The sequence below is a fragment of the Cheilinus undulatus genome, linkage group 9 (assembly GCF_018320785.1).
Source record: "Cheilinus undulatus linkage group 9, ASM1832078v1, whole genome shotgun sequence".
Lineage (NCBI taxonomy): Eukaryota > Metazoa > Chordata > Actinopteri > Labriformes > Labridae > Cheilinus > Cheilinus undulatus.
Window position 1 is genome coordinate 51,226,574 of NC_054873.1, and position 25,712 is coordinate 51,252,285.

A 25,712-nucleotide genomic window follows, 5' to 3' on the forward strand; every position below is an offset into this window, starting at 1 on the left:
AATATCATGGATTTTGAAAACCAACAGTCCAGCAGGGGTTGTAAATCTCTCCTCTTTTCTCACATTTTACATGGTTTTGTTTGTTTTATTTCCATGTTTGTTACAGAGGGAAGTCTACAGAATTCTCTAATAATAGATCTGATCTATAATCACAGACTGAAGTCTCTTTCTTCAGTTAGAAGTCATTTTCACTTCAGAAACACCCAGGTCTAGTCAGTACTGTGATGTAGTACCAACTCTCACCTCTGAGTGTCGCTGTGGCGCACGAGCCGACACAAACCGACAGTAGAAGAAGAAGTCATTTCATAATAAAACGTCACTTCCTCTGACCGCAGCTAAAGGTAAACTCCTCTCTAAAGGACATTTTAGCGTAATTTTAAAGCTTTTCATTCATTTAAACCGCTGTGTTTAAAGGAAATAACTGTGTTTCTATGGCGGGGGAATCACGTGATGTTTGTGTGTGCAGAGAGAGTGGCGGGAAAGCTTTTATGTAGCTAAGCTAACATGCTACATCCCTTCATTTAAACCCACAGGAGGTTTACTTTGACTGTAATGTACATTAATGCTTTATTTTCACAGTTTATTTCGTTTTTGTCAGTAAATTAAGATTAGGAGAGAGTCTAAAAGCGTTTTTTAATCTATTTAGTTCATTAAACCCTGAAATAAGATGATGGTAAATCATTTAATGTAGAGTTTAGCTGAGATTGTGGGTGAATTTATGATAAAATTATAATTTTAAAAGAGTAAAACTGTTGAACTTTAATGGTAATCTCTCTTCTTTGTCCTAAATGCTCTAGGAGGGGTTTTTCTGTAAAATCCACCAGTAAATGTTGGTATTTATCCCCACATGTCCGCAGTGATTGGATTAAAGATATTTTATTAATCTGAGGGAAATTCACGGATGAATGAGTGTTTTTACCAAAGACATTGGTTTGATCAGTTTCTGCAGTGTTTCTCCATAAATAAGACTGGTGATGAAGCCATTACTAGTATTTCATATTTTCATTTTACATCCCAAGATTATGACTGAAACTCTGGATTTTAACTTCCTCTTTCATATTTTGACCTTTTCTCTTATATTGTGACCTTTTTAAGTCGCAGTTTTTCATTTTAAATCAAATCTTGACCCTTTAAACTCCTAACTTTGACTTTTAATCCCGTATTTTCACTTTTTAAACTCAGAATTTTATCTCACGTTTTGCCCTTTAAGCGTCACAATTTTGAATTATGTCTTCTATTTTGACCTTTAAACTCATGATTTTAACTCTCTATCTCATATATTTGCCTTTTTTTGCCATTTATTTTTTATTGATGTAATAAGAACAAATTGAATTACATCAGTATTTTTAACAGTTTTAGACCAACCCCCGGCCCCCACCAGCCAACAGGACATCGACCACCGCTCAGTCCAAATGTTCTTCTTCAGAGATCCTTTAAGTTAGAAATCAGATTTTAGAGAAATCATGAGGAGGTTTCCTCTTTACTGCTGTAAGGCCTGCCAGCTAGGCAGAATGATGAGAATCATCGTTTAAAACATGGACATGGGGGTCCAAGGGGACTGTATTCCAGATCATAATGAGATGGTGTGAACAGCATTTTTCCAAAAGTCAAAACCACCTGGACACCTGAAAGAACCCGTTGTTCCTGGATGACAAAATGAACCACATGGTCAGGTGCCAGACCTCTTTTGAGGCACGATTGACATTTCTCCAAATATTCTCCCAGTTTAGATTGTGTCCCATTTCAGATATACCCCAATCCCAAACCTTCATTCCTGACAGGAATACATCTCTGGGAGTTTAGTTTATCATAGATAAATGTCACTAATTTACTCCAGCTAACAGCGGGCTGTTCTGTTAAATCTGATCCCCAGGGAACCTGATGAGCTTTCCCAAGCTGGATTTTAACTTCCTCTTTTTCATATCTATTGACCTTTTCTCTTATATTGTGACCTTTTAAGTCGCAGTTTTTCATTTTAAATCAAATCTTGACCCTTTAAACTCCTAACTTTGACTATTGACCAGCTCTTTTCACTTTTGACTCAGCTTTTTTATCTCATTTTGCCCTATTGACCAGCGTCACAATTTTGAATTATGTCTTCTTTTTGACCTATTGACCAGCTCTTTTTCTATTGACCAGCTATATTTTTTTTATTGACCATTTTTTTTATTGATGTATTGAACAAATCTTTTTATTGACCAGCTCTTTTTTTCTATTGACCAGCTCTTTTTTTTCCTATTGACCAGCTCTTTTTTTCTATTGACCAGCTCTTTTTTTTCCTATTGACCAGCTCTCAGTCCAAATGTTCTTCTTCTATTGACCAGATCCTTTTTCTATTGAAATCAGATTTTTCTATTGACCAGCTTTTCCTCTTTATTGACCAGCCTTTTTTTCTAGGCAGAATTGATGAGAATCATCTTTTTTAAAACATTGACCAGCTCATTTTTCCACTGTATTCCAGATCTTTTTTATTGACCAGCTCTTTTTTTCTATTGAAAACCACCTTTTTCACCTGAAAGCTCTTTTTTCTATGACTGACCAGCTCTTTTTCTATTGACCAGCTCTTTTTCCTATTGACCAGCTCTTTTTCTCCAAATATTCTCTATTGACCAGCTCTTTTTTTCCCTATTGACCAGCTCTTTTTATTGACCAGCTCTTTTTCCTATTGAATACATCTCTTTTAGTTATATTGATAAAGCTCTTTTTTTCCTATTGACCAACCTGTTCTTTTCTATTGACCAGCTCTTTTTCTATTGAGCTCTTTTTTTATTGACCTCTTTTTTCCTATTGACCAGCTCTTTTTTCCTATTGACGCTCTTTTTTTCAATTGACCAGCTCTTTTTTCCTATTGACCAACTCTTTTTTCCTATTGACCAGCTCTTTTTCCTATTGACCAGCTCTTTTTCTTCCTATTGACCAGCTCTTTTTATATTGACCAGCTCTTTTTCTATTGACCAGCTCTTTTTTTTTCTATTGACCAGCTCTTTTGTTTCTATTGGCCAGCTATTTTTTTTCTTTTGACCATTTATTTTTTTACTATTGACCAGCCCCTTTTTTTCTATTGACCAGCTCTTTTTTTCTATTGACCAGCTCTTTTTTTTTTCTATTGACCAGCTCTTTTTTTCTATTGACCAGCTCTTTTTTTTCCTATTGACCAGCTCTTTTTTTCCTATTGACCAACTTTTTTTTTCCTATTGACCAGCTCTTTTTTTCCCTATTGACCAGCTCTTTTTTTCTATTGACCAGCTCTTTTTTTTCCTATTGACCAGCTCTTTTTTTCCCTATTGACCAGCTCTTTTTTTCTATTGACCAGCTCTTTTTTTTCCTATTGACCAGCTCTTTTTTTTCTATTGACCAGCTCTTTTTTTCCTATTGACCAGCTCTTTTTTTTATTGACCAGCTCTTTTTTTCCCTATTGACCAGCTCTTTTTTTCTATTGACCAGCTCATTTTTCCTATTGACCAGCTCTTTTTTTTATTGACCAGCTCTTTTTTTCTATTGACCAGCTCTTTTTTTCCTATCGACCAGCTCTTTTTTTCTATTGACCAGCTCTTTTTTTCTATTGACCAGCTCTTTTTTTCCTATTGACCAGCTCTTTTTTTCTATTGACCAGCTCTTTTTTTCTATTGACCAGCTCTTTTTTTTTCCCTATTGACCAGCTCTTTTTTTTCCATTGACCAGCTCTTTTTTTTCCTATTGACCAGCTCTTTTGTTATATTGACCAGCTCTTTTTTTTCCTATTGACCACCTCTTTTTTTCTATTGACCAGCTCTTTTTTCCTATTGACCAGCTCTTTTTTTTATTGACCAGCTCTTTTTTTCCTATTGACCAGCTCTTTTTTTCCTATTGACCAGCTCTTTTTTTTTCAATTGACCAGCTCTTTTTTTCCTATTGACCAACTTTTTTTTTCCTATTGACCAGCTCTTTTTTTCCTATTGACCAGCTCTTTTTTCTTCCTATTGACCAGCTCTTTTGTTATATTGACCAGCTCTTTTTTTCTATTGACCAGCTCTTTTTTTTCTATTGACCAGCTCTTTTGTTTCTATTGGCCAGCTCTGTTTTTTCTATTGACCAGGTCTTTTTTTCCTATTGACCAGCCCCTTTTTTTCTATTGACCAGCTCTTTTTTTCCCTATTGACCAGCTCTTTTGTTTCTATTAACCAGCTATTTTGTTTCTATTGACCAGCTCTTTTTTTTTCTATTGACCAGCTACTTTGTTTCTATTGACCAGCTCTTTTTTTCTATTGACCAGCTCTTTTGTTTCTATTGACCAGCTCTTTTTTTTCTATTGACCAGCTCTTTTTTTCTATTGACCAGCTCTTTTTTTCTATTGACCAGCTCTTTTGTTTCTATTGACCAGCTCTTTTTTCCTATTGACCAGCTCTTTTTTTCTATTGACCAGCTCTTTTTTTTTTCTATTGACCAGCTCTTTTTTTTCTATTGATCAGCTCTTTTTTTCTATTGACCAGCTCTTTTTTTCTATTGACCAGCTCTTTTTTTCCCTATTGACCAGCTCTTTTTTTCTATTGACCAGCTCTTTTTTTCTATTGACCAGCTCTTTTTTTTCTATTGGCCAGCTCTTTTTTTCTATTGACCAGCTTTTTTTTTCTATTGACCAGCTTTTTTTTTCTATTGACCAGCTTTTTTTTTCTATTGACCAGCTCTTTTGTTATATTGACCAGCTCTTTTTTTCTATTGACCAGCTCTTTTTTTCTATTGACCAGCTCTTTTTTTTTCTATTGACCAGCTCTTTTTTTTTCTATTGGCCAGCTCTTTTTTTCTATTGGCCAGCTCTTTTTTTCTATTGACCAGCTCTTTTTTTTTCTATTGACCAGCTCTTTTTTTCTATTGAGCAGCTCTTTTGTTTCTATTGACCAGCTCTTTTTTTTTCTATTGACCAGCTCTTTTTTTCTATTGACCAGCTCTTTTTTTCTATTGACCAGCTCTTTATTTTCTATTGACCAGCTCTTTTGTTTCTATTGACCAGCTCTTTTTTTTCTGTTGATCAGCTCTTTTTTTCTATTGACCAGCTCTTTATTTTCTATTGACCAGCTCTTTTTTTTCTGTTGATCAGCTCTTTTTTTCTATTTACCAGCTCTTTTTTTCTATTTACCAGCTCTTTTTTTCTGTTGACCAGCTCTTTTTTTCTATTGACCAGCTCTTTTTTCTATTGACCAGCTCTTTTTTTCTATTGACCAGCTATTTTTTTCTATTGACCAGCTCTTTTTTTTATTTCTATTTTTTCTATTTTTTTTATCTATTGGCTGTGAAAACACGACTGACAGTGTTCAGTTAAATGTTGACCCTGTTAGGCCCTCAGCTTAGACCTGAATCCAGATTTGGGCCCTGCTGTGGTTCGGTTTGACCCTCCTGGGTTAAAGCGTGCTGTTAAACTCTCCGTCTGTCAGTCTGTAGTCAGTCAGAGCCACGTCTGCTGTCTGGTGATGTTTGAACATAAACGAGGTAGACAGAAGTAGAGGAGAGTGAATAAACTGTGAAGAGGAGGGATGAAGAAGATCTGGTGGAACTAAAACAAACCTCCACAGTCATTTAAAGAGCACTGATGGTCGTTTTAGTGCTCAGTACCAGTGTGAGTCCTCGTGCTCGTCCTCAGTTAACACTGAAGCAGAATAAAAGCAGCTCCTCTGTTTCTGCTTGTTATCTTCTCATCTCTGTGGCTCAGTCATCAGGAAGCTGCAGAAACTCCCTCTGGCTGTTGGAGACGGACTTTCCTCTGCGTGATCTTCATGTGAACACTGGAACCAGCATGATTATAGCGAAGACCGTCACTGTCAGGGTCGTTTCATCGACTTCTCTGGTTGGATTCACAAAGCTTCCTGAGTCTGAAGAGTTTCTCCTAGTGACTAAAGTCTGAGGAAATCCGTAGAATCATGAGTTTTTATACAAATTAAATAAAGATTAAACTTATTCACCAAACATCTTTGCTCCTAAAGAGCTCCTAAGGCTGGCACTCACCAGACGATTTCACATCTTTAACAGTTTTATAGATGTGGGAGACCACAGACATAACGACAATCTAAAACTATTATTCATCAACGGTCCTCTGAACCCACACACTAGACCACTTACTCTCAGAGTCTGGGTCAGGACCCACGGTTAGGGATCAGGAGATTTGTTATGGGTCGCCAAATAAGAATGTCTTTGCTGTAGTGTTTTATGGGACATCTGTGTCGTCAGTAGGGGTGTTACTGAGGGCTCCAACCTGCAGGTTCTTTACAGATGGCGTCACGCAGCAGAGAAATCGTCCTGGGGGGCAAGAAGTGATTTCTGCATCTACCAAAAAGGCCACATTGAGCTGAGGGCACACTGAGTGTGAAAATTAAAACATTCTGAATCCTTAGGCTACCTCTGTCCTGAAAGTAGTGAAATATTCAGGACAAAACAAAAGTTTTAAAAAGCCACAGAGAAATGGCAGCAGCAGGAATTTAACTTTAAAAATCCTCAGTCTAAAACAGGAGAGTCAGACTCAGTCACAGCAGGGGCCGGATCCTGACTTCTGGTCTAACAGGGTCAACATTTAACCATAAAATGTCAACCTCACTTTCACCAGAAGTTAAATATGGGAGTAAAAAAACTTAGCACTGATGATAAATGATAGACTCATTGATGAACACTCACATTAAAGAGTCGTTTAGTAGAACAGGCTCGTTCATGAAAGAACAGGCTCTTTCATGAACGGCTCACATTAAAGAGTCGTTTAGTAGAACAGGCTCGTACATGAACAGCTCATCACTAGCTAAGGGGCCATTAGTTAAAGAGGGAGGGGTCTCATGTTGGTCTTTGCCCTGGGCCTCCAAATGACTAAAACCAGGCCTGCCTCTCTCCTCCAGACACTTCGTTTCACCCTGCCTCATTCTGGAGCTTTGGTTTTATCTTTCTGCTCTTTTGACAGTAATTATGATCATTAGTGCGTTAAAGATCAAATCAAACACCCACGTTTGGACAACTTTCACTAGATATGACGTCATCTCCACGTGTGATCCGTGTGAGTTGTGATCAGTGATGATGCGCATTGGCATAATTGTCCACAGATCTGTGTGAGGGAGCATCGGCAGGAAGTGGCTGGAGAAAAAGTTAAAACGAGGAAATGGAAAGCTTTAAATTAAACACGACAGCACAGCTCAATGAATGAGCGAACTGAGCAAACACCACCGGCGGACTTCCTCTGCTCTCTTCTCTTACACACTCCTCCGTCGAGCACGTCCGACGGATTTAAAATGATAAACGTTTAAATTTGGAAGTTAACCGTTAATCTCGGACCCTGTTAATTAGGGGTGCGATTAATCTCGATTAACTAGCTTAAATCCACTAAAGCTAAAGGACATCAGAGGACCGTCAGCCTGATATTTCCCTGTTTGTGGTCCTCAGTGGACCCCGTCTGGACTCTCCTTCTGTGCTGGTTCTGTTCGTCTCTGCTGCTCCAGAAGGATCAGTCGGTTCTTTCAGAGAGTGGTTATGCTGCGTTCCAGGCAAACCGTAACTCATGTTTTTCCCACCCATAACTCGTGAACGTGCACTGGAACGGCAGTCGAACTCGTAACTTCCCACCCTGAACTCGTACCAGATCGATGTGCTCTGAGTTACGACTTGTGACGTCACATCACTGCCTCTAACGTTAGAAAAAGTTTATCATAGCAAGGTATTGCTCTAACGTTATTCATCTGCTAATGTTAACGCATCATTGGCAGCTGCTCTGGCGTTAGCTAGTTTTCAGTGCATTATTCAATACAAAACATGTTTCAAAATAACGACAAATACCGTAAAATATAAAGTATAAGCTTCTGTTACCTTTTGCGCTGTTTCCCCTCCTCCGTTTCACTCAAATGAGCAAGTTGCAGGCTCCTTTGGTGATTGAAATGATTAAGCATGAATCTTATAATGTCTGCCATGTTGGTTTGTTTACATACCAGAATTCCTTGCGCTCAAACCGAAGTCGTAATTTTCCTGGAACACTTTCAAGTCGGAACTTGGAGGTTTCAACTGGGAAATTTCCGAGTAACGGGTTGCCTGGAACGCAGCATTACTCACGCTGACTGCTTGGTGGTTGTTTCTTCTTCTCTTGCTCCGCAGGTGGTCAGTTCCGGGGCCCGGCCTCCATGTTGCGTCTGATTGCGTCCTCTCTGTGCCTGCGGTGTCAGCGCCCTCCCGCTCTGCCGGTGAACCTACGACCATGTGTGACGCTGAGCTCAGCGGAGAACCAGCAGACGGTGGCGGCGCTCTACGACCTCTCCGTGGACATCCAGAAGGTTCGTAAACTGAAGGGCTGGGTGCTGCACCAGAGCCCCGCCTACACTAAGGAGGTGGCCGACCTGCTGAGGGACATGGGGGCGTCCGGCTCCGTCATCGCTCGGATCCTGGCCGTCCACCCTGAGTCCGTCCTCTGTCCCCCGGAGCAGGTGAAGGCCCAGAGGGCGCTGTGGATGTCCGTGTGCCCCAACCAGAAGGAGCTGGTCAGCATCATCGAGAAATTCCCCGCCTCCTTCTTCACCTCCTCCAGTCACCATGACAACCAGCGGGACAACATCGCCTACTTCCAGAGCTTGAACCTCAACAAACGGATCGTCACCAAGCTGATGGCGAGCGCCCCGCAGAGCTTCAGCCGGCCGGTGGCGGAGAACCAGCTGATGGTGCAGACGCTGCAGCAGGCATACAGGGAGCTGGGCGGCGAGGACGCCAACATGAAGATCTGGCTCCAGAAGCTGCTGAGTCAGAACCCGTTTGTTCTGCTGAAGCCCCCCGAGGCGCTGAGACAGAACCTGCTGTTCCTCAGGGACCGCGGCTTCACCACAGCCGAGCTGCTCCGCCTCCTCTCCAAACTCAGAGGCTTCGTCACCGAGCTCAACCCGGACAGCATGCGCCGAACGCTGGCCTTCTCCCGGGACGCCACGGGCTGTTCAGAGGAGGAGCTGAGGGGAATCGTACTCAGCTGTCCCGCTCTGCTCTACTACCCTGAGGAGATCCTGTCGGAGCGCTTCAAAGGCCTCCTGGACGCCGGCGTCAGCATGTCCCAGATCAGAGAGACGCCCACCGTGCTGGAGCTCACCACGCAGATAGTCAGCTACCGGATTCAGCGCCTGAAGGCGCACGGCTATGACGTAAGGACAGGAAGTCTGCAGGCTTTAAACGGGACCAAGAAGGACTTTGAGATGAGCTGTGGGAAACTTCAGATCCGCAGAGAGAGGCCGCTGTTCAACCCGGTCGCTCCGTTAAGAGGAGACGACTGACGGCGAGAACGAGTGGCGTCAGACTGTCACGAATGTGTTCATGTGGTTATTTATACTTAAATGATCTCACTGTCACATTAAAGTCAGTACAACCTGGCAGAAATATTCTCAGAGATGTTTTCATTCAACACTAACGTCAGCTTTTTAAGAAGTACCGTCAGGAATGATGAGAGCAGAGGCTGAGAGACGGTCCTCTAGTAAAAGGTCAGTTATATGGAGTCATTACTGATGCAGAACTCAACAGCTGGTTTTAATGTTTAAGACAAAAGTGTCAAACTCAAGGCCCAGGGGCCAAAGCCGGCCCATCATGCAGTTTTACCGGCCCACCAGATCATATTCTTTCTAACTGGTCCACCAGTCTGAGGTCTGCAGATTTCCTCCAGTATAAAAATGTAAACTTAACCTGATGATTTCTAACATCCTGGTGAGTCCTAAAAATTATAAACAGTAAAGAGTAAAAATTATTTGATTAAAATTCAGGAAGGTGGAAAAGAATTGTGTTTTCATTTTATATTTTAAATGTTGTATCTCACAGTTGTGACTCAGAGTTATGGTTTCACATTTTTGTCTTCTATTTTGACCTTTTAGAATCACAATTTTAAATTTTAAGTAAAAATTTGATCTTTTAAACTCATGATTGTTTTTAATCTCTCATTTTGACTTTTAAAACTCATGATTTTGAATTTTTTCTCATATTTTGACATATTCAACTATTAACGTTGACTTTTATATCTTATTTTGACCTTTTACAGCTAATGAATAAGAATAGTATCTTATTGTTTTGACCTTTAAAACTCACAATTTTGAATTTTATCCCATAGCTGACCTTTTAAACTTGTGATTTTGACTTTTATCTCATATTTTCACCATCAAAAATCATGATTTTGACTTTCTATCTCATATATTTGCCTTTTAAATACATGATTTTGACTTTTGATGTCATGTTTTTACCTGTTGAACCAATAAGTTTGACTTTTTCATCTCAGATTTTGAGCCTTTAGACATTTCATGTTGACTTTTTATCATCAGTGCTAAGTTTTCCCCCCGTAGTTAATTTCTGGTAAAGTCTGGTTGACATTTTATGGTTAAATGTTGACCCTGTTAGACCCTCAGGTTAGACCCACAGTCAGGATCCGGCCCCTGCTGTGACTGAGGTTGACACCCCTGGTTTAAAGGTGCAGTGTGTAATATTTAGCCTATTAGCATTTAGCAAAACAAGCTTGGTTAAAATGAAACATACCATTTATAAGTAGATTGATCTAAATTAGTGTTGACATCTGATGACACATTTTTTAAATTTATATTTTAAATTAACTCAGAATAAGCCTTTTATTCATACATAGGGAGGGTCCCCTCCAAGGACGCTGCCATCTTGGACTTTTGCATTTTGCCTGTTTCTATGGCTCCATAGAGGGAACCAAATAACAGTTAAGCATGTATTGATTTTTCAACTTCACTGGTTCCCACAGTTATCACCAGAGAAATGAGCATCACACTCCAGAATTGACTGTTAGATGTTGATAGTCCCAATTTTACACACTGCACCTTTAAGATCATGACGTACTGGTTCTGGGCTCAGGCTTTTCTCCAGTCCCTCCAGATCTGTAGTTGCCCAGGCTCAAACCATTCTCTTATTCCTGATCCTGATTTTTCTCTGTGGCGTTCGAAACGATCTCTACGCCCTAGAAACGTGTTTCTGCTCCTGGAGTTGTTTAATGACCCAACCAATAGGAAACAGGTAGAGGATGGACCAATCCTGTAGCTCTGCCCGTTGTTGCTACGTTCTCCAGCAGACGTCAGCTCTGATGTCACTGAAGGCCGGCCCAGGCTGCACGGATTCAGACCCGTTCAGCCCGACTACAACGCAGCTCATGGTTAGATCTGATTTTGAGTCCTGGAAACAACAAACGGTCTCCACGACCACGACTCAACAAGACTAGCATGTCCGGGTATTTCCTACGCCGTCGTCTAGTTTGACCCCTGACCTGTGACATGAATCCTGACACCGACCAATAGGAGAGCGCTTGCTCCTTATCTTTGCACACATCTACCAGTGGGACTGTATACAAGCCCCCTCCTTCTCTCCCCCGGGGTTTTACGTGTACGTCCAGTGAAGCTGTGTTCATTTTATAGTGCGAGGTTAGCTAGGCCAGTTTTCTTGGTCCTGTAAGTCCTGCAGATACATCAGGATGAGTCCATGATTGTTTCTTGTCTGTTTTCTTATTTTTCAAAGCAAAAGACCACAAGAATCCCCAACGCTTCTGTTCCAGCTATGCCCCCCCCCCCAAGGTTTTTTAGAAAAAAAAAAACCTTGTTTGGTCATAAAAATCTAAAAAAGTAGAGAGTAAAAATAATAAGATAGAAAGTCAGGAATGAGGGAAAGAAAGTAATATGTGTTTTCGTTTCATATTTTCATTTTGCATCCTAAGATTATGACTGAAACTTTGACCTTTTCTCTCATATTGTGACCTTTTAAATTCACCATTTTGACCTTTTCTCTCATATTGTGACCTTTTAAATTCACCATTTTGACCTTTTCTCTCATATTGTGACCTTTTAAATTCACCATTTTGACCTTTTCTCTTATATTGTGACCTTTTAAATTCACCATTTTGACCTTTTCTCTCATATTGTGACCTTTTAAATTCACCATTTTGACCTTTTCTCTTATATTGTGACCTTTTAAATTCACCATTTTGACCTTTTCTCTTATATTGTGACCTTTTAAATTCACCATTTTGACCTTTTCTCTCATACTGTGACCTTTTAAATTCACCATTTTGACCTTTTCTTTCATATTGTGACCTTTTAAATTCATCATTTTGACCTTTTCTCTTATATTGTGACCTTTTAAATTCACCATTTTGACCTTTTCTCTCATATTGTGACCTTTTAAATTCACCATTTTGACCTTTTCTCTTATATTGTGACCTTTTAAATTCACCATTTTGACCTTTTCTCTTATATTGTGACCTTTTAAATTCACCATTTTGACCTTTTCTCTCATATTGTGACCTTTTAAATTCACCATTTTGACCTTTTCTTTCATATTGTGACCTTTTAAATTCATCATTTTGACCTTTTCTCTTATATTGTGACCTTTTAAATTCACCATTTTGACCTTTTCTCTCATATTGTGACCTTTTAAATTCACCATTTTGACCTTTTCTCTTATATTGTGACCTTTTAAATTCACCATTTTGACCTTTTCTCTTATATTGTGACCTTTTAAATTCACCATTTTGACCTTTTCTCTTATATTGTGACCTTTTAAATTCACCATTTTGACCTTTTCTCTTATATTGTGACCTTTTAAATTCACCATTTTGACCTTTTCTTTCATATTGTGACCTTTTAAATTCACCATTTTGACCTTTTCTCTTATATTGTGACCTTTTAAATTCACCATTTTGACCTTTTCTCTTATATTGTGACCTTTTAAATTCACCATTTTGACCTTTTCTCTCATACTGTGACCTTTTAAATTCACCATTTTGACCTTTTCTCTCATACTGTGACCTTTTAGAGTCACTATTTTGAATTTTATCTTCTAGGTTGACTTTTTAAACTCTTGATTTTTTGTTTTATCTCATATCTTGAGCTTTAAACTCATAATTTTAACTATCTCATATATTTGCCTTTTAAAAAACTTATTTTCATTTTAATTTTGTGTTTTGACCTTTAGGAATTATAAAGTTGACTTTTTATCTCAGATTTTGAGCCTTTAACTCATTTATTTATTTGTTTATCATTTTTTGGCATGGACACAGTAACATTGGTGCTGTGATATTTAATCATTTTGACTGTTTGTTTTTTTTAGAGATCTTAAAATCCTTTATCATCACTGTTTAATTTCTCCTATAATTCATTACCTGAGACAGTTTTCAGCTAAATCCTGACCCTGTTAGACCCTCAGGTTAGACCTGAATTCAGATTTTGGCCCCTGCTGTGGTTCAGTTTGACACCCCTGTCCTAGACCATCATGAGTTTTGTAGCGTAGTCTGACATGGTCCCGCCGTGGACGACCAATAAAAGTGTAGTCTGAGCCGGCTGTTAGGAGGTCCCAAAATTCTATCACACACCCCCACCCCCACACACACACACACACACACACACACACACACAGAAGTCTGAAGGCCAACCCTCCTAAAACTTTAACTTTATTATTACAAATCTGTAAAAGATAAACCCGGCTTAAATATCTGAATCATTTTCTACCTTTTAAAGTCAAAATAAAGTCTGTAGGAGGAAGTGAGGGTGAGTTTAGGACAGTATAAATATATACTGTAAACATTGTTGTTCATGGATGTTTTATTAGGGAGTGAAAGGGTTAAACAACAGAGAAAACCAGGAAACAACAAAACTGATGAAGGAAATGTTTAAAAAGCCGAAATTATACTGACCAAGTCATTTAGAGCAGTGTTACTCAACCGAGGAGCAAAATTACTGAAAAATACCTTTAGAGCCACAATCTAAGAGGTGAAAGGGCAAAAACAGCCAAGAAATAGGAAGCTAGTAGTATTTAATGGCAAAAGGCAGCTTAAATGGGTGGAAAGTGGCAAAAAATGGTGAAAAAGGTGCAAAAATTTGAAAGAAAATGTCAGAAAGAATAGGCAAAGATGGGGAAAAAGTAGGAAAAAGTGGTATTTAATGACAAAAGGTAGCTAAAAGGGGTGAAAAAATGGTAAAACGGGGCATAAAAGTTTCCTTTTCTAAAGTTTTCTGGGGGAATAATATCTAAAATGAAGACAAAAGAGCCACAGGCTGACGTGTTTGCCACGCTGGTCTTCATCCTCCAGCTACCATGGAGGTTTATCTGAAGGAAAATGCACTGATTTATTATAAAACTACCACATCAAGCCACAGATATCAGGCGTTTCCACAACACCTTTAACCACGAGGAACCATCCAGAACGATTCTTAGTGAAGTGGCTCCATCTAGTGGCAGGAAGCATCACATACAACCACATGAATAAAAATCCTTTTATTAAAGTCACAAAGTTAACGGTTTCTCTGTTAAAAAAAGATTTATTTTGAATACAGTATAAAAAAATCAACAGAATAAGTCATTAAAGAGTTAAACAGATTTGGTCCAGAGTCTGAGAGGCTTCACCAGAAGAAACGCGTTATAATCTCAGCGAGTTTGTGGAGTTTAATCTGGGAGATGTTGCTAACTGCACCTTTAAATCCTTCTGTGAGTTGTTCTGGTTCTGATACCAGTGTCAGAAAAACGTCTGATTCTGCTGAAATGCAGGTGTTCATGAGTTTATGCACCGACAGATACCGTTAGTTTAGCCTTTTAGCTTCCTTTAGCCATGCTAACTGTTAGCGCTATAAACCAGAAATCAGTTCTTCTTCACTGCTGGAAAACACTGCATGCATGAGCTACCGTTTTTAGAGCAGAGAAGAAGAACCAAAGGAGGCTGTGTGACAGTTTCTCTCTGAATGTGATCGTTAAAACGCCTTCCAGACCGGCGCCGTCGTACACGACAGGAAGTGACACAGTTCATAAAAAGTTAGATGACTTTTGAACCTCTTACTTGTTTTTCCTCTTGGAGCTAGCCGCTGTTCCTGCATTGATGCCTTTGAATCCTTACAGCAGCATTTTCAGAGAGCCTGGAACTGGTGGGACTTTCGGGGACTTTAATGGTTAAATCCACACCAGTAAACCTGAAACTGGACGTCTTTTTAACCATTTAAACCCAGTTATGATCATTTATGCTAGCTTGAATGCTAACCACCATATTGTTACCCTTTCTGAGGGTCTGTCAGCCAATAGCAGGCTGTTCTGTAATCATGTGATGCTGCCTGAATCGAGCATAAAGGAGAGAGAGTGCGGCAGCCCCCTGTATTATTATTATTTTAATATTTAGCAGTAAAACTCAATAATCAGAGAAACAGCTTTAGGCTCACAGAGATGCTGGACATGATTCTAGTTGTTCTGAGTCAAATACAGGTCTGAAATGATTCACTAGTCTGCACAGTCAGTCTAGAAAGGTCACACTGGTATCAGATCAGGACTCGGTATCAGCGATACGTAACCCCTCGGTATCAGAATCAGGGAGTAAAAACGGTTTAGGAACATCCCTACTCTAAATCTCCTCTGGGGTCATTCTCAGCAGCGCTTCATCCACTTTAGAACCATCAGAGCACTCTGATTGGTTCTACTGTTATTTTAATCTCAACATCTGTGTTTGCACACTGCCCTGCAGCCTCATGTCCTTATATGGGCATAAAGGGGCGTCTCTCTCTATGCTACTGAGAACAGGGGAGCGGTGTAAACGTGTCATGAATCCTGCGTAGGGCTCTCTGAGGAAGAACCTGAGGAAGATGTTGGTGAATGAGGCCCAGTGAGGATGACAAGGATGAAGATCAGGATGAGGATATCGAGGAGCGGTAAAAAATCGAAGGCTGAAGGCTGATGGCGATACGGTAACTAGGGCTTTTGAGCCAATCAGGATCTCCTAAAGCTCAGAATAAAACCAGAGCAAACAGCGGTTAAAGCGTCTCTCAGAGCAGACTCCTCTAGACCTCATCAGCCGTCTCTCTCTGAAAAACTCTAAACCTGTACTTGATGCCGTCCTCCTCCTGGATCTCACTGGGGACTCCTGGAAATCTGGAAACAGAAACAAACAAGTCCAGTTAGTTTGGTAGATTTCACCACTGAAACCTCCACACTAGTAAATCATAACTAAAACTGTGTTATGTATTTATGTTTGAGCTGAGGAGGAGAAATTCTTCGTTTTTACTGCAGTCACGGGTCGTGTCGTTTCTCACTGCTCCATAATGATGCTTTAATCTGTCGCTGCTGTTCTGTTGCTGTACCGCCTTCATGCTTTAAGCTTACTGGTGATGGACTACCATTATTCTCTGAGTTGTGTCACCCAGTCTCACCCTGTAGAGCCCAAAAGAACGGGTCAACCCTGTCCAGGACTTTGGACCAGTAAGTAACATCTACCCAGAAACAGGCCCATGGTGCAGCAGTACCACGGTTTATGAGACAGGAGACGTCTAGTGAACTTTAAGACCCCACTCTGACAAAGACCCCGTACTTGAGCAAGGCTGCGGGGACGGTGCAGGAGACCAGACTTTGGGGTCAAGCGTGCATCAGTTCAGGTCTGGGTTCCTGATGTTAAACCTCTCTGAAGTCTTCATGGAGCGGAAGCAGACGCGGTTTTAGATTTTTAAAAACTGTCTGACTGTAAGAGGAGAGACACAAACCGTTCCTGCTCTTTGAAGAGTCCTCTGTCGAACTCAGGGAAGAAAACGTCACAGTCGAAGTCGGCCATGATGTCTGTCAGGTAGACCAGGTCACACCACGGGTGCTTCAGCGCCTCCTGAGTAATAAACATACAGGAGAAGATTGTTAGCCCACATGAACATTTCATTTATCTCACAGGTGCTGTTAAAAATGAATTCACAAAAACTACCAGGTGGTGGTGGGTGGTAAACGGGCTTTAGAGACCAGGGTTACCTTGTAGACCTGTGTCCCTCCAACGACCCAGATAGTCTCTATGATGTCAGCGAGGGGGGGCCGAGTGGCGAGGAGGACGGCGCTCTCAAAGTCTTGAGACAGGAAGTGAGCGTGTTTTGGAACGGTGCTGAAAGAGGAGAGAGGTTTGTGAGATTACCTAATCAGGATCCAGGACTTCAGCTGAACCGTTTCTGTGCTCACTTCAGAGTGGTGCTGAGGACCACATGGAGGTTGTTGGCCAATGGGAACAGAGTCTCAGGGTTGGAGTACCAGCACAGTTTGCCCCAGACCATCAGGTTCATCTTTCCTGAAACAGCAGGAGGCAAAAAATGACGTTAAATACTGAGATTCAGACGGGGGGGGGGGGGGGGGTTAATACCTGAGACCTCTACACTGAGAGATTTACCACAGGGGGACTGGTCTACAGGAGAGGAGCTGATCCAGATCCTAGAGGACTCTAGGACTGCAGACCTCCTACTACAGGTCTAGACAGAGGAAGGGGGACCAGAGTCTAGAGGAGTCTGGGACTGAGACCAGAGCCTAGAGGACTCTAGGACTGAGACCAGAACCTAGAGGAGTCTAGGACTGAGACCAGAGTCTAGAGGAGCCTAGGACTGAGGCCAGAGCCTAGAGGAGTCTAGGACTGAGACCAGAGCCTAGAGGAGTCTAGGACTGAGACCAGAGCCTAGAGGAGTCTAGGACTGAGACCAGAGCCTAGAGGACTCTAGGACTGAGACCAGAACCTAGAGGAGTCTAGGACTGAGACCAGAGTCTAGAGGAGCCTAGGACTGAGGCCAGAGCCTAGAGGAGTCTAGGACTGAGACCAGAGCCTAGAGGAGTCTAGGACTGAGACCAGAGCCTAGAGGAGTCTAGGACTGAGACCAGAGCCTAGAGGAGTCTAGGACTGAGACCAGAGCCTAGAGGAGTCTAGGACTGAGACCAGAGCCTAGAGGACTCTAGGACTGAGACCAGAGCCTAGAGGAGTCTAGGACTGAGACCAGAGTCTAGAGGAGTCTAGGACTGAGACCAGAGCCTAGAGGACTCTAGGACTGAGACCAGAGCCTAGAGGAGTCTAGGACTGAGACCAGAGTCTAGAGGAGTCTAGGACTGAGACCAGAGCCTAGAGGAGTCTAGGACTGAGACCAGAGCCTAGAGGAGTCTAGGACTGAGACCAGAGTCTAGAGGAGTCTAGGACTGAGACCAGAGTCTAGAGGAGTCTAGGACTGAGACCAGAGCCTAGAGGAGTCTAGGACTGAGACCAGAGCCTAGAGGAGTCTAGGACTGAGACCAGAGTCTAGAGGAGTCTAGGACTGAGACCAGAGCCTAGAGGAGTCTAGGACTGAGACCAGAGCCTAGAGGAGTCTAGGACTGAGACCAGAGTCTAGAGGAGTCTAGGACTGAGACCAGAGTCTAGAGGACTCTAGGACTGAGACCAGAGCCTAGAGGACTCTAGGACTGAGACCAGAGTCTAGAGGAGTCAAGGACTGAGACCAGAGTCTAGAGGAGTCAAGGACTTAGACCAAAGTCTAGAGGAGTCTAGGACTGAGACCAGAGCCTAGAGGAGTCTAGGACTGAGACCAGAGTCTAGAGGAGTCTAGGACTGAGACCAGAGCCTAGAGGAGTCTAGGACTGAGACCAGAGTCTAGAGGAGTCTAGGACTGAGACCAGAGTCTAGAGGAGTCTAGGACTGAGACCAGAGTCTAGAGGAGTCTAGGACTGAGACCAGAGTCTAGAGGAGTCTAGGACTGAGACCAGAGTCTAGAGGACTCTAGGACTGAGACCAGAGTCTAGAGGAGTCTAGGACTGAGACCAGAGTCTAGAGGAGTCTAGGACTGAGACCAGAGTCTAGAGGAGTCTAGGACTGAGACCAGAGTCTAGAGGAGTCTAGGACTGAGACCAGAGTCTAGAGGAGTCTAGGACTGAGACCAGAGCCTAGAGGAGTCTAGGACTGAGACCAGAGTCTAGAGGAGTCTAGGACTGAGACCAGAGTCTAGAGGAGTCTAGGACTGAGACCAGAGCCTAGAGGAGTCTAGGACTGAGACCAGAGTCTAGCTAGGCCTCTTTAACTCTTTTCTCCCTTGTTTTGTCATAAACCTGCTTTTACTGGAAACACTGGTGTACTATTAAGAAAACCAACCTTGAGGGTACTGGTTAGACTGGAATGACGACTGAGCCCAGACTGGCCTGCAGGCAAACGGTAGAGGATGGAATGATTGACACATTAGCTTGAAAACAAGTTTTTATTTAACCATTAAAAACGAACAAAGATTCTTCTGCAGAACCAGAACCCTGTCTAGTAGGACTGAAGTCCTCTGGTGAGGTCCTCCCAGAAGTGACCCGACCTTTGGTGATCCACAGCCGGGGCAGAAGACCACAGAGGGTCCCTGTTCAGTGTCTTTCATAAGGATCTTTATGAACTCAAGTCCATCCAAACTTTTCCTTTTTTGGTACAAACTTCTGATCTGAGGATTTTTCATCCCATATCTTCCACATCCATGTATCCCTGTGTCTGACTGGCTGTTACATCTGAGTCATTCTGTAATGCAGTCTCTCTGATTCTTCCTCCCTAAGCTCAGATACCTTTGTGAAACTAGCTTTAGCAACTTCTGCTTTTTCACAGCGTCTCTGACATCCTGTTACCTAACGTTCCTGTCTAATATTTCCAAACAGCCTTAACACTTAAAATCACCTTAAACCATAAATGCTTCACAAATACCATCAAATATTCTCAGCTGAATCCCAGAAAGATTTATAGAAATGAAGAAACACTGAGGTTTAGGCCAGAGTGGGGATCCCTCTCTCATTAGATCACATATAAAGCAGCTGTTTACTCATGTTTACTGTCCTGCAGCAGCAACTTCTGTAAAAGTGGGTCTAAGAGTTCCTAGTAACCCCATACCCATGGCCTACTATTATGGCAAAAATGGGGGGAAAAGTCCCCAAAACCCTGGCTTCACCAACACTACTAGCCTTTAAAGATGATGACATTCTTTAAAGCTTATACAACCACACATTTCTAATGTGAAGCCGTGCTGTTGTAACTCATTCAGAATGTTGGCTCACATGTGTAAACGTGTAAAAATGTTTATTTCTGTTGTAAACATGTGTAAAAAAGTTTATTTCTGTTGTAAACATGTGTAAAAATGTTTATTTCTATTGTAAACATGTGTAAAAAAGTTTATTTCTGTTGTAAACATGTGTAAAAATGTTTATTTCTATTGTAAACATGTGTAAAAATTTTTATTTCTGAGGTATACATGTGTAAACGTGTTTATTTCTGTTGTAAACATGTGTAAACGTGTTTATTTCTGATGTAAACATGTGTAAACGTCTTTATTTCTGTTGTAAACATGTGTAAACGTCTTTATTTCTGATGTAAACATGTGTAAACGTCTTCATTTCTGATGTAAACATGTGTAAACGTCTTCATTTCTGGACACTAGGAACAGCAACATTTTACTCTAGTGGACACTCTAGAAACAGCAACATTTTACTCTAGCGGACACTCTGGGAACAGCAACATTTTACTCTAGTGGACACTCTAGGAACAGCAACATTTTACTCTAGCGGACACTCTAGGAACAGCAACATTTTACTCTGGTGGACACTCTAGGAACAGCAACATTTTACTCTAGCGGACACTCTAGGAACAGCAACATTTTACTCTAGTGGACACTCTAGGAACAGCAACATTTTACTCTAGCGGACACTCTAGGAACAGCAACATTTTACTCTAGTGGACACTCTAGGAACAGCAGCGTTTTACTCTTGCGGACACTCTAGGAACAGCAGCGTTTTACTCGAGTGGACACTCTAGGAACAGCAGCGTTTAACTCTAGCAGACACTCTAGGAACAGCAGCGTTTTACTCTAGTGGACACTCTAGGAACAGCAGCGTTTTACTCTAGCAGACACTCTAGGAACAGCAGCGTTTTACTCTAGTGGACACTCTAGGAACAGCAGCGTTTTACTCTAGTGGACACTCTAGGAACAGCAGCGTTTTACTCTAGCGGACACTAGGAACAGCAGCGTTTTACTCGAGTGGACACTAGGAACAGCAGCTTTTTACTCTAGTGGACACTCTAGGAACAGCAACATTTTACTCTAGCGTACACTAGGAACAGCAGCATTTTACTCTAGCGGACACTAGGAACAGCAGCGTTTTACTCGAGTGGACACTCTAGGAGCAGCAACATTTTACTCTGGGGAACGCTCTAGGAACAGCAGCGTTTTACTTGAGTGGACACTCGGAACAGCAGCGTTTTACTCGAGTGGACACTCTAGGAACAGCAGCGTTTTACTCTAGTGGACACTAGGAACAGCAGCGTTTTACTCGAGTGGACACTCTAGGAACAGCAGCGTTTTACTCGAGTGGACACTAGGAACAACAGCGTTTTACTTGAGTGGACACTCTAGGAACAGCAGCATTTTACTCGAGCGGACACTCTAGGAACAGCAGCGTTTTACTCTAGTGGACGCTCTAGGAACAGCAGCGTTTTACTCGAGTGGACACTAGGAACAGCAACATTTTACTTTAGTGGACACTCTAGGAACAGCAACATTTTACTCTAGTGGACACTCTAGGAACAGCAACTTTTTACTCTAGTGGACGCTCTAGGAACAGCAGCATTTTACTCTAGTGGACGCTCTAGGAACAGCAGCATTTTACTTGAGTGGACACTAGGAACAGCAGCGTTTTACTTTAGTGGACACTCTAGGAACAGCAACATTTTACTCTAGTGGACACTCTAGGAACAGCAACTTTTACTCTAGTGGACGCTCTAGGAACAGCAGCATTTTACTCTAGTGGACGCTCTAGGAACAGCAGCATTTTACTTGAGTGGACACTAGGAACAGCAGCGTTTTACTCGAGTGGACACTCTAGGAACAGCAGCGTTTTACTCTAGTGGACACTCTAGGTACAGCAGCATTTTACTCTAGTGGACGCTCTAGGAACAGCAACGTTTTACTCTAGCGGACACTCTAGGTACAGCAGCATTTTACTCTAGTGGACGCTCTAGGAACAGCAACGTTTTACTCTAGCGGACACTCTAGGAACAGCAGCATTTTACTCTAGTGGACACTCTAGGAACAGCAGCATTTTACTCTAGTGGACGCTCTAGGAACAGTCTTCATTGAAACAAAGGTTGCTGCCTGTTTTTGGACACTCCCTCTCACCCTCTGGTGGTGAAAGTCTGGACTACGGACTCTGGAAGTTCAGAGACAGCCCTTCAGAAGCGTTCTAGAAATTTCCAGGGTTTCATGTGTGAAGAAGGCTGTAAAGTTGGGGAGGTACCTGGTTTGGACACTCGTGTGACGGTGTTCAGAAAGTACTGGAACTCTGACCTGAAACAGACACAATACTGACATTAAATCATAATCAAGAACAGTCAGTTCTAGAAAAAGTCCCATTAATGTGTCAGCAGGACTAGAACTGACTATTAAAGTCAGGGAGCATGTTTGTCTGAATGGAATAAGAGTTGATCTAGGCTCCCTTTATTCATAGAAGTAAATCAGTGCAACCCTCACCGCCCCCACACTCAGTTATGTTCAGATGTTTGAGTTCATAGAGGGAGTATAAACCTTCAGTCATGACGACCACCATCAGTGGATTCTGCTTGTCAAAATGTTTGTTTACAGGATTAACAGAGCAGCACCACCCTGTGGCTAAACTGGGGAGTACAATAGAGTCAGTCAGACGTTTCCTGTTCTAACGTGGGTCATGTTCCACTTTGCTGAGTTTGGACATCCCTATCTGGTTTCTCAGTGAGAGTGCTGCCCCCTCTCTCCTCTACATGATATAACTCATAAACCAGGGGTCACTAACGGGTGGACCGCAGTCCGGGTCCGGACCCAGATGCCATCCAATACGGACCAGGACCCAGACCTAAAATAATTAGATTAAAAGAGAACTTTAGAATTAACAGGGTGCTTCTATTTTAACCAGCGTAGCTATTCTAGGATTTACGGTACTGGTTTTGCAGATCAGGAGGTGCATGGCGTTAAGCATCTCATGTGATGCTACTCGGCCAATGAACTGTCCAGTTAGACGTTATGAAGTTTTTCTCTGACTGGACCTCTTTGAATTTTAGTTGATTACCACTGTCATATACAATCCCACTTCCAAAAAGTAGTGAATATTTTCTTCACAAAAGAACATAAACAACATCAGACGTTAAACCATTTCGTGAAATAATATTAGCTAATTTTGAATTTGATGGCAGCAACACATCTAAAAAAGTAGGGACATAAATCAGTTGTAGCCACAGCATCAAAGAGAATTAAAAAGTCAAGCTTGATTTTACAAAAGAGTTGTTAAAAAAGAATCGACTCGTTTTACTGAGCTGAGTCAAAAGATCCGATCACTTAAAAAGAGCCGAACTTCCCACCAGCGCTAGTTCCAGCTGTTTCCGCTTTAATCATCGTTAAAGGGTTTTACCGGTTTGTTTTCTGGACAGTCCGACAGAAGCATGCGCTAACACGCATGTATCACTGAGCCTAACCGCAGCTTTAGCCTCAGGAGCCTCACATGAACACAGAGCCGATCAGATGGTTCCAGACTTACGGTAAACTCCACGGCAGTTTCCCGTTCTTCCCGATGCCTCTGCCGTTACAGACGGCCGCGATGAGGCGGACGGGCTTCCTCTGGACTTTGTCCCGGCCCGTTTCCATCTCTGTCCCTCTAAAAAGACTCAAAGACAGCGGCAGGATCCCTCTGGAGGGTTGATGTTCCTCCTCCTCCACCCACGGACCTCCAGCTGTGATTGGACACGGAGCTCTTCTCGGTGCTTCCTGTGAACGTTTCCATCAAACACCGAGATCCCACGAGGAATCACGTGACTCGATCGCCGATTTAAGATCAATGATTAACCAAAGGCTGATTAAAGGTCTCCTGTGTGTTTTAATGGGTCTGAGAGAGAGTTCAGCTCCGTTACCAGGCAGCAGGAGGCAGTAGGGGAGACCGGGGACCGGTTCAACGGTTTAGAACTATCCAGACTGTTGCAGAGGCTCTGCAGGGTTTGAGGTAGGGGATTTGTTCAGCTGTGGGCCTTAATCATCAAGACTAGTAGTAGTTTATATCATATCTACAATTGACAAAAGAATTTTCCCTTGTGGGACTAATAAAGGAATCTCTTAAGATAAACTTTCTGAAGTAAATCACAAGAAAAACTGAACTTTTGGTTATTCTATTTTTTAACCCACCTAAAATTAGACTAAAATGTTTTTTAATTTTTGTCAACTAAAACTAGACTAAAATGTTTTTTTTAATTTTTGTCAACTAAAACTAGACTAAAATGTTTTTTAATTTTTGTCAACTAAAACTAGACTAAAATGTTTTTTGATTTTTGTCAACTAAAACTAGACTAAAATGTTTTTTAATTTTTGTCAACTAAAACTAGACTAAAATGTTTTTTAATTTTTGTCAACTAAAACTAGACTAAAATGTTTTTTGATTTTTGTCAACTAAAACTAGACTAAAATGTTTTTTAATTTTTGTCAACTAAAACTAGACTAAAATGTTTTTTGATTTTTGTCAACTAAAACTAGACTAAAATGTTTTTTAATTTTTGTCAACTAAAACTAGACTAAAATGTTTTTTGATTTTTGTCAACTAAAACTAGACTAAAATGTTTTTTAATTTTTGTCAACTAAAACTAGACTAAAATGTTTTTTGATTTTTGTCACCTAAAACTAGACTAAAATGTTTTTTTGATTTTTGTCAACTAAAACTAGACTAAAATGTTTTTTAATTTTTGTCAACTAAAACTAGACTAAAATGTTTTTAATTTTTGTCAACTAAAACTAGACTAAAATGTTTTTAATTTTTGTCAACTAAAATTAGACTAAAATGTTTTTTAATTTTTGTCAACTAAAACTAGACTAAAATGTTTTTTGATTTTTGTCAACTAAAACTAGACTAAAATGTTTTTTTAATTTTTGTCAACTAAAACTAGACTAAAATGTTTTTTAATTTTTGTCAACTAAAACTAGACTAAAATGTTTTTTTGATTTTTGTCAACTAAAACTAGACTAAAATGTTTTTTAATTTTTGTCAACTAAAACTAGACTAAAATGTTTTTTAATTTTTGTCAACTAAAACTAGACTAAAATGTTTTTTGATTTTTGTCACCTAAAACTAGACTAAAATGTTTTTTTGATTTTTGTCAACTAAAACTAGACTAAAATGTTTCTTAATTTTTGTCACCTAAAACTAGACTAAAATGTTTTTAATTTTTGTCAACTAAAATTAGACTAAAATGTTTTTTAATTTTTGTCAACTAAAACTAGACTAAAATGTTTTTTAATTTTTGTCAACTAAAACTAGACTAAAATGTTTTTAATTTTTGTCAACTAAAATTAGACTAAAATGTTTTTAATTTTTGTCAACTAAAACTAGACTAAAATGTTTTTAATTTTTGTCAACTAAAATTAGACTAAAATGTTTTTAATTTTTGTCAACTAAAACTAGACTAAAATGTTTTTAATTTTTGTCAACTAAAATTAGACTAAAATGTTTTTTAATTTTTGTCAACTAAAACTAGACTAAAATGTTTTTTGATTTTTGTCAACTAAAACTAGACTAAAATGTTTTTTGATTTTTGTCACCTAAAACTAGACTAAAATGTTTTTTTGATTTTTGTCAACTAAAACTAGACTAAAATGTTTTTTAATTTTTGTCAACTAAAACTAGACTAAAATGTTTTTTAATTTTTGTCAACTAAAACTAGACTAAAATGTTTTTTAATTTTTGTCAACTAAAACTAGACTAAAATGTTTTTAATTTTTGTCAACTAAAACTAGACTAAAATGTTTTTAATTTTTGTCAACTAAAATTAGACTAAAATGTTTTTTAATTTTTGTCAACTAAAACTAGACTAAAATGTTTTTTTTAATTTTTGTCAACTAAAACTAGACTAAAATGTTTTTTTTAATTTTTGTCAACTAAAACTAGACTAAAATGTTTTTTAATTTTTGTCAACTAAAACGAGACTA

General features: G+C 40.4%; 2 protein-coding genes across 2 annotated transcripts; one reads left to right on the top strand and one right to left on the bottom strand.

Annotated features, from left to right (window-relative positions):
• The first annotated feature begins 303 nt into the window (after positions 1-303).
• On the top strand, positions 304-9,342 carry mterf2 (mitochondrial transcription termination factor 2). Its single transcript, XM_041795779.1, has 2 exons — positions 304-341; positions 8,092-9,342. The coding sequence occupies exon 2, from the start codon at positions 8,118-8,120 to the stop codon at positions 9,243-9,245; it is 1,128 nt and encodes a 375-aa protein (XP_041651713.1). The 5' UTR covers positions 304-341; positions 8,092-8,117; the 3' UTR covers positions 9,246-9,342.
• Positions 9,343-13,958: 4,616 nt separating this feature from the next.
• Positions 13,959-23,525, bottom strand: zgc:153031. The gene is made up of 6 exons (XM_041794927.1): positions 23,284-23,525; positions 22,015-22,064; positions 16,921-17,026; positions 16,720-16,846; positions 16,467-16,582; positions 13,959-15,861 (listed from the first exon to the last, which is right to left on the bottom strand). Exons 1-6 carry the CDS (start codon positions 23,388-23,390, stop codon positions 15,771-15,773), a joined length of 597 nt encoding a protein of 198 aa, XP_041650861.1. The 5' UTR covers positions 23,391-23,525; the 3' UTR covers positions 13,959-15,770.
• Positions 23,526-25,712: the final 2,187 nt, after the last annotated feature.

Excerpts from the sequence above, each read along its gene's own strand:
- mterf2 (XM_041795779.1), top strand. The coding sequence starts at position 8,118 with ATGTTGCGTCTGATTGCGTCCTCTCTGTGCCTGCGGTGTCAGCGCCCT.
- zgc:153031 (XM_041794927.1), bottom strand. The coding sequence starts at position 23,390 with ATGGAAACGGGCCGGGACAAAGTCCAGAGGAAGCCCGTCCGCCTCATC. Across the intron at positions 16,583-16,719 it reads GAGGGACACAGGTCTACAAG|GAGGCGCTGAAGCACCCGTG; the intron begins GTAACCCTGGTC and ends TTTATTACTCAG. Across the intron at positions 15,862-16,466 it reads CTCTTCAAAGAGCAGGAACG|ATTTCCAGGAGTCCCCAGTG; the intron begins GTTTGTGTCTCT and ends TTCTGTTTCCAG.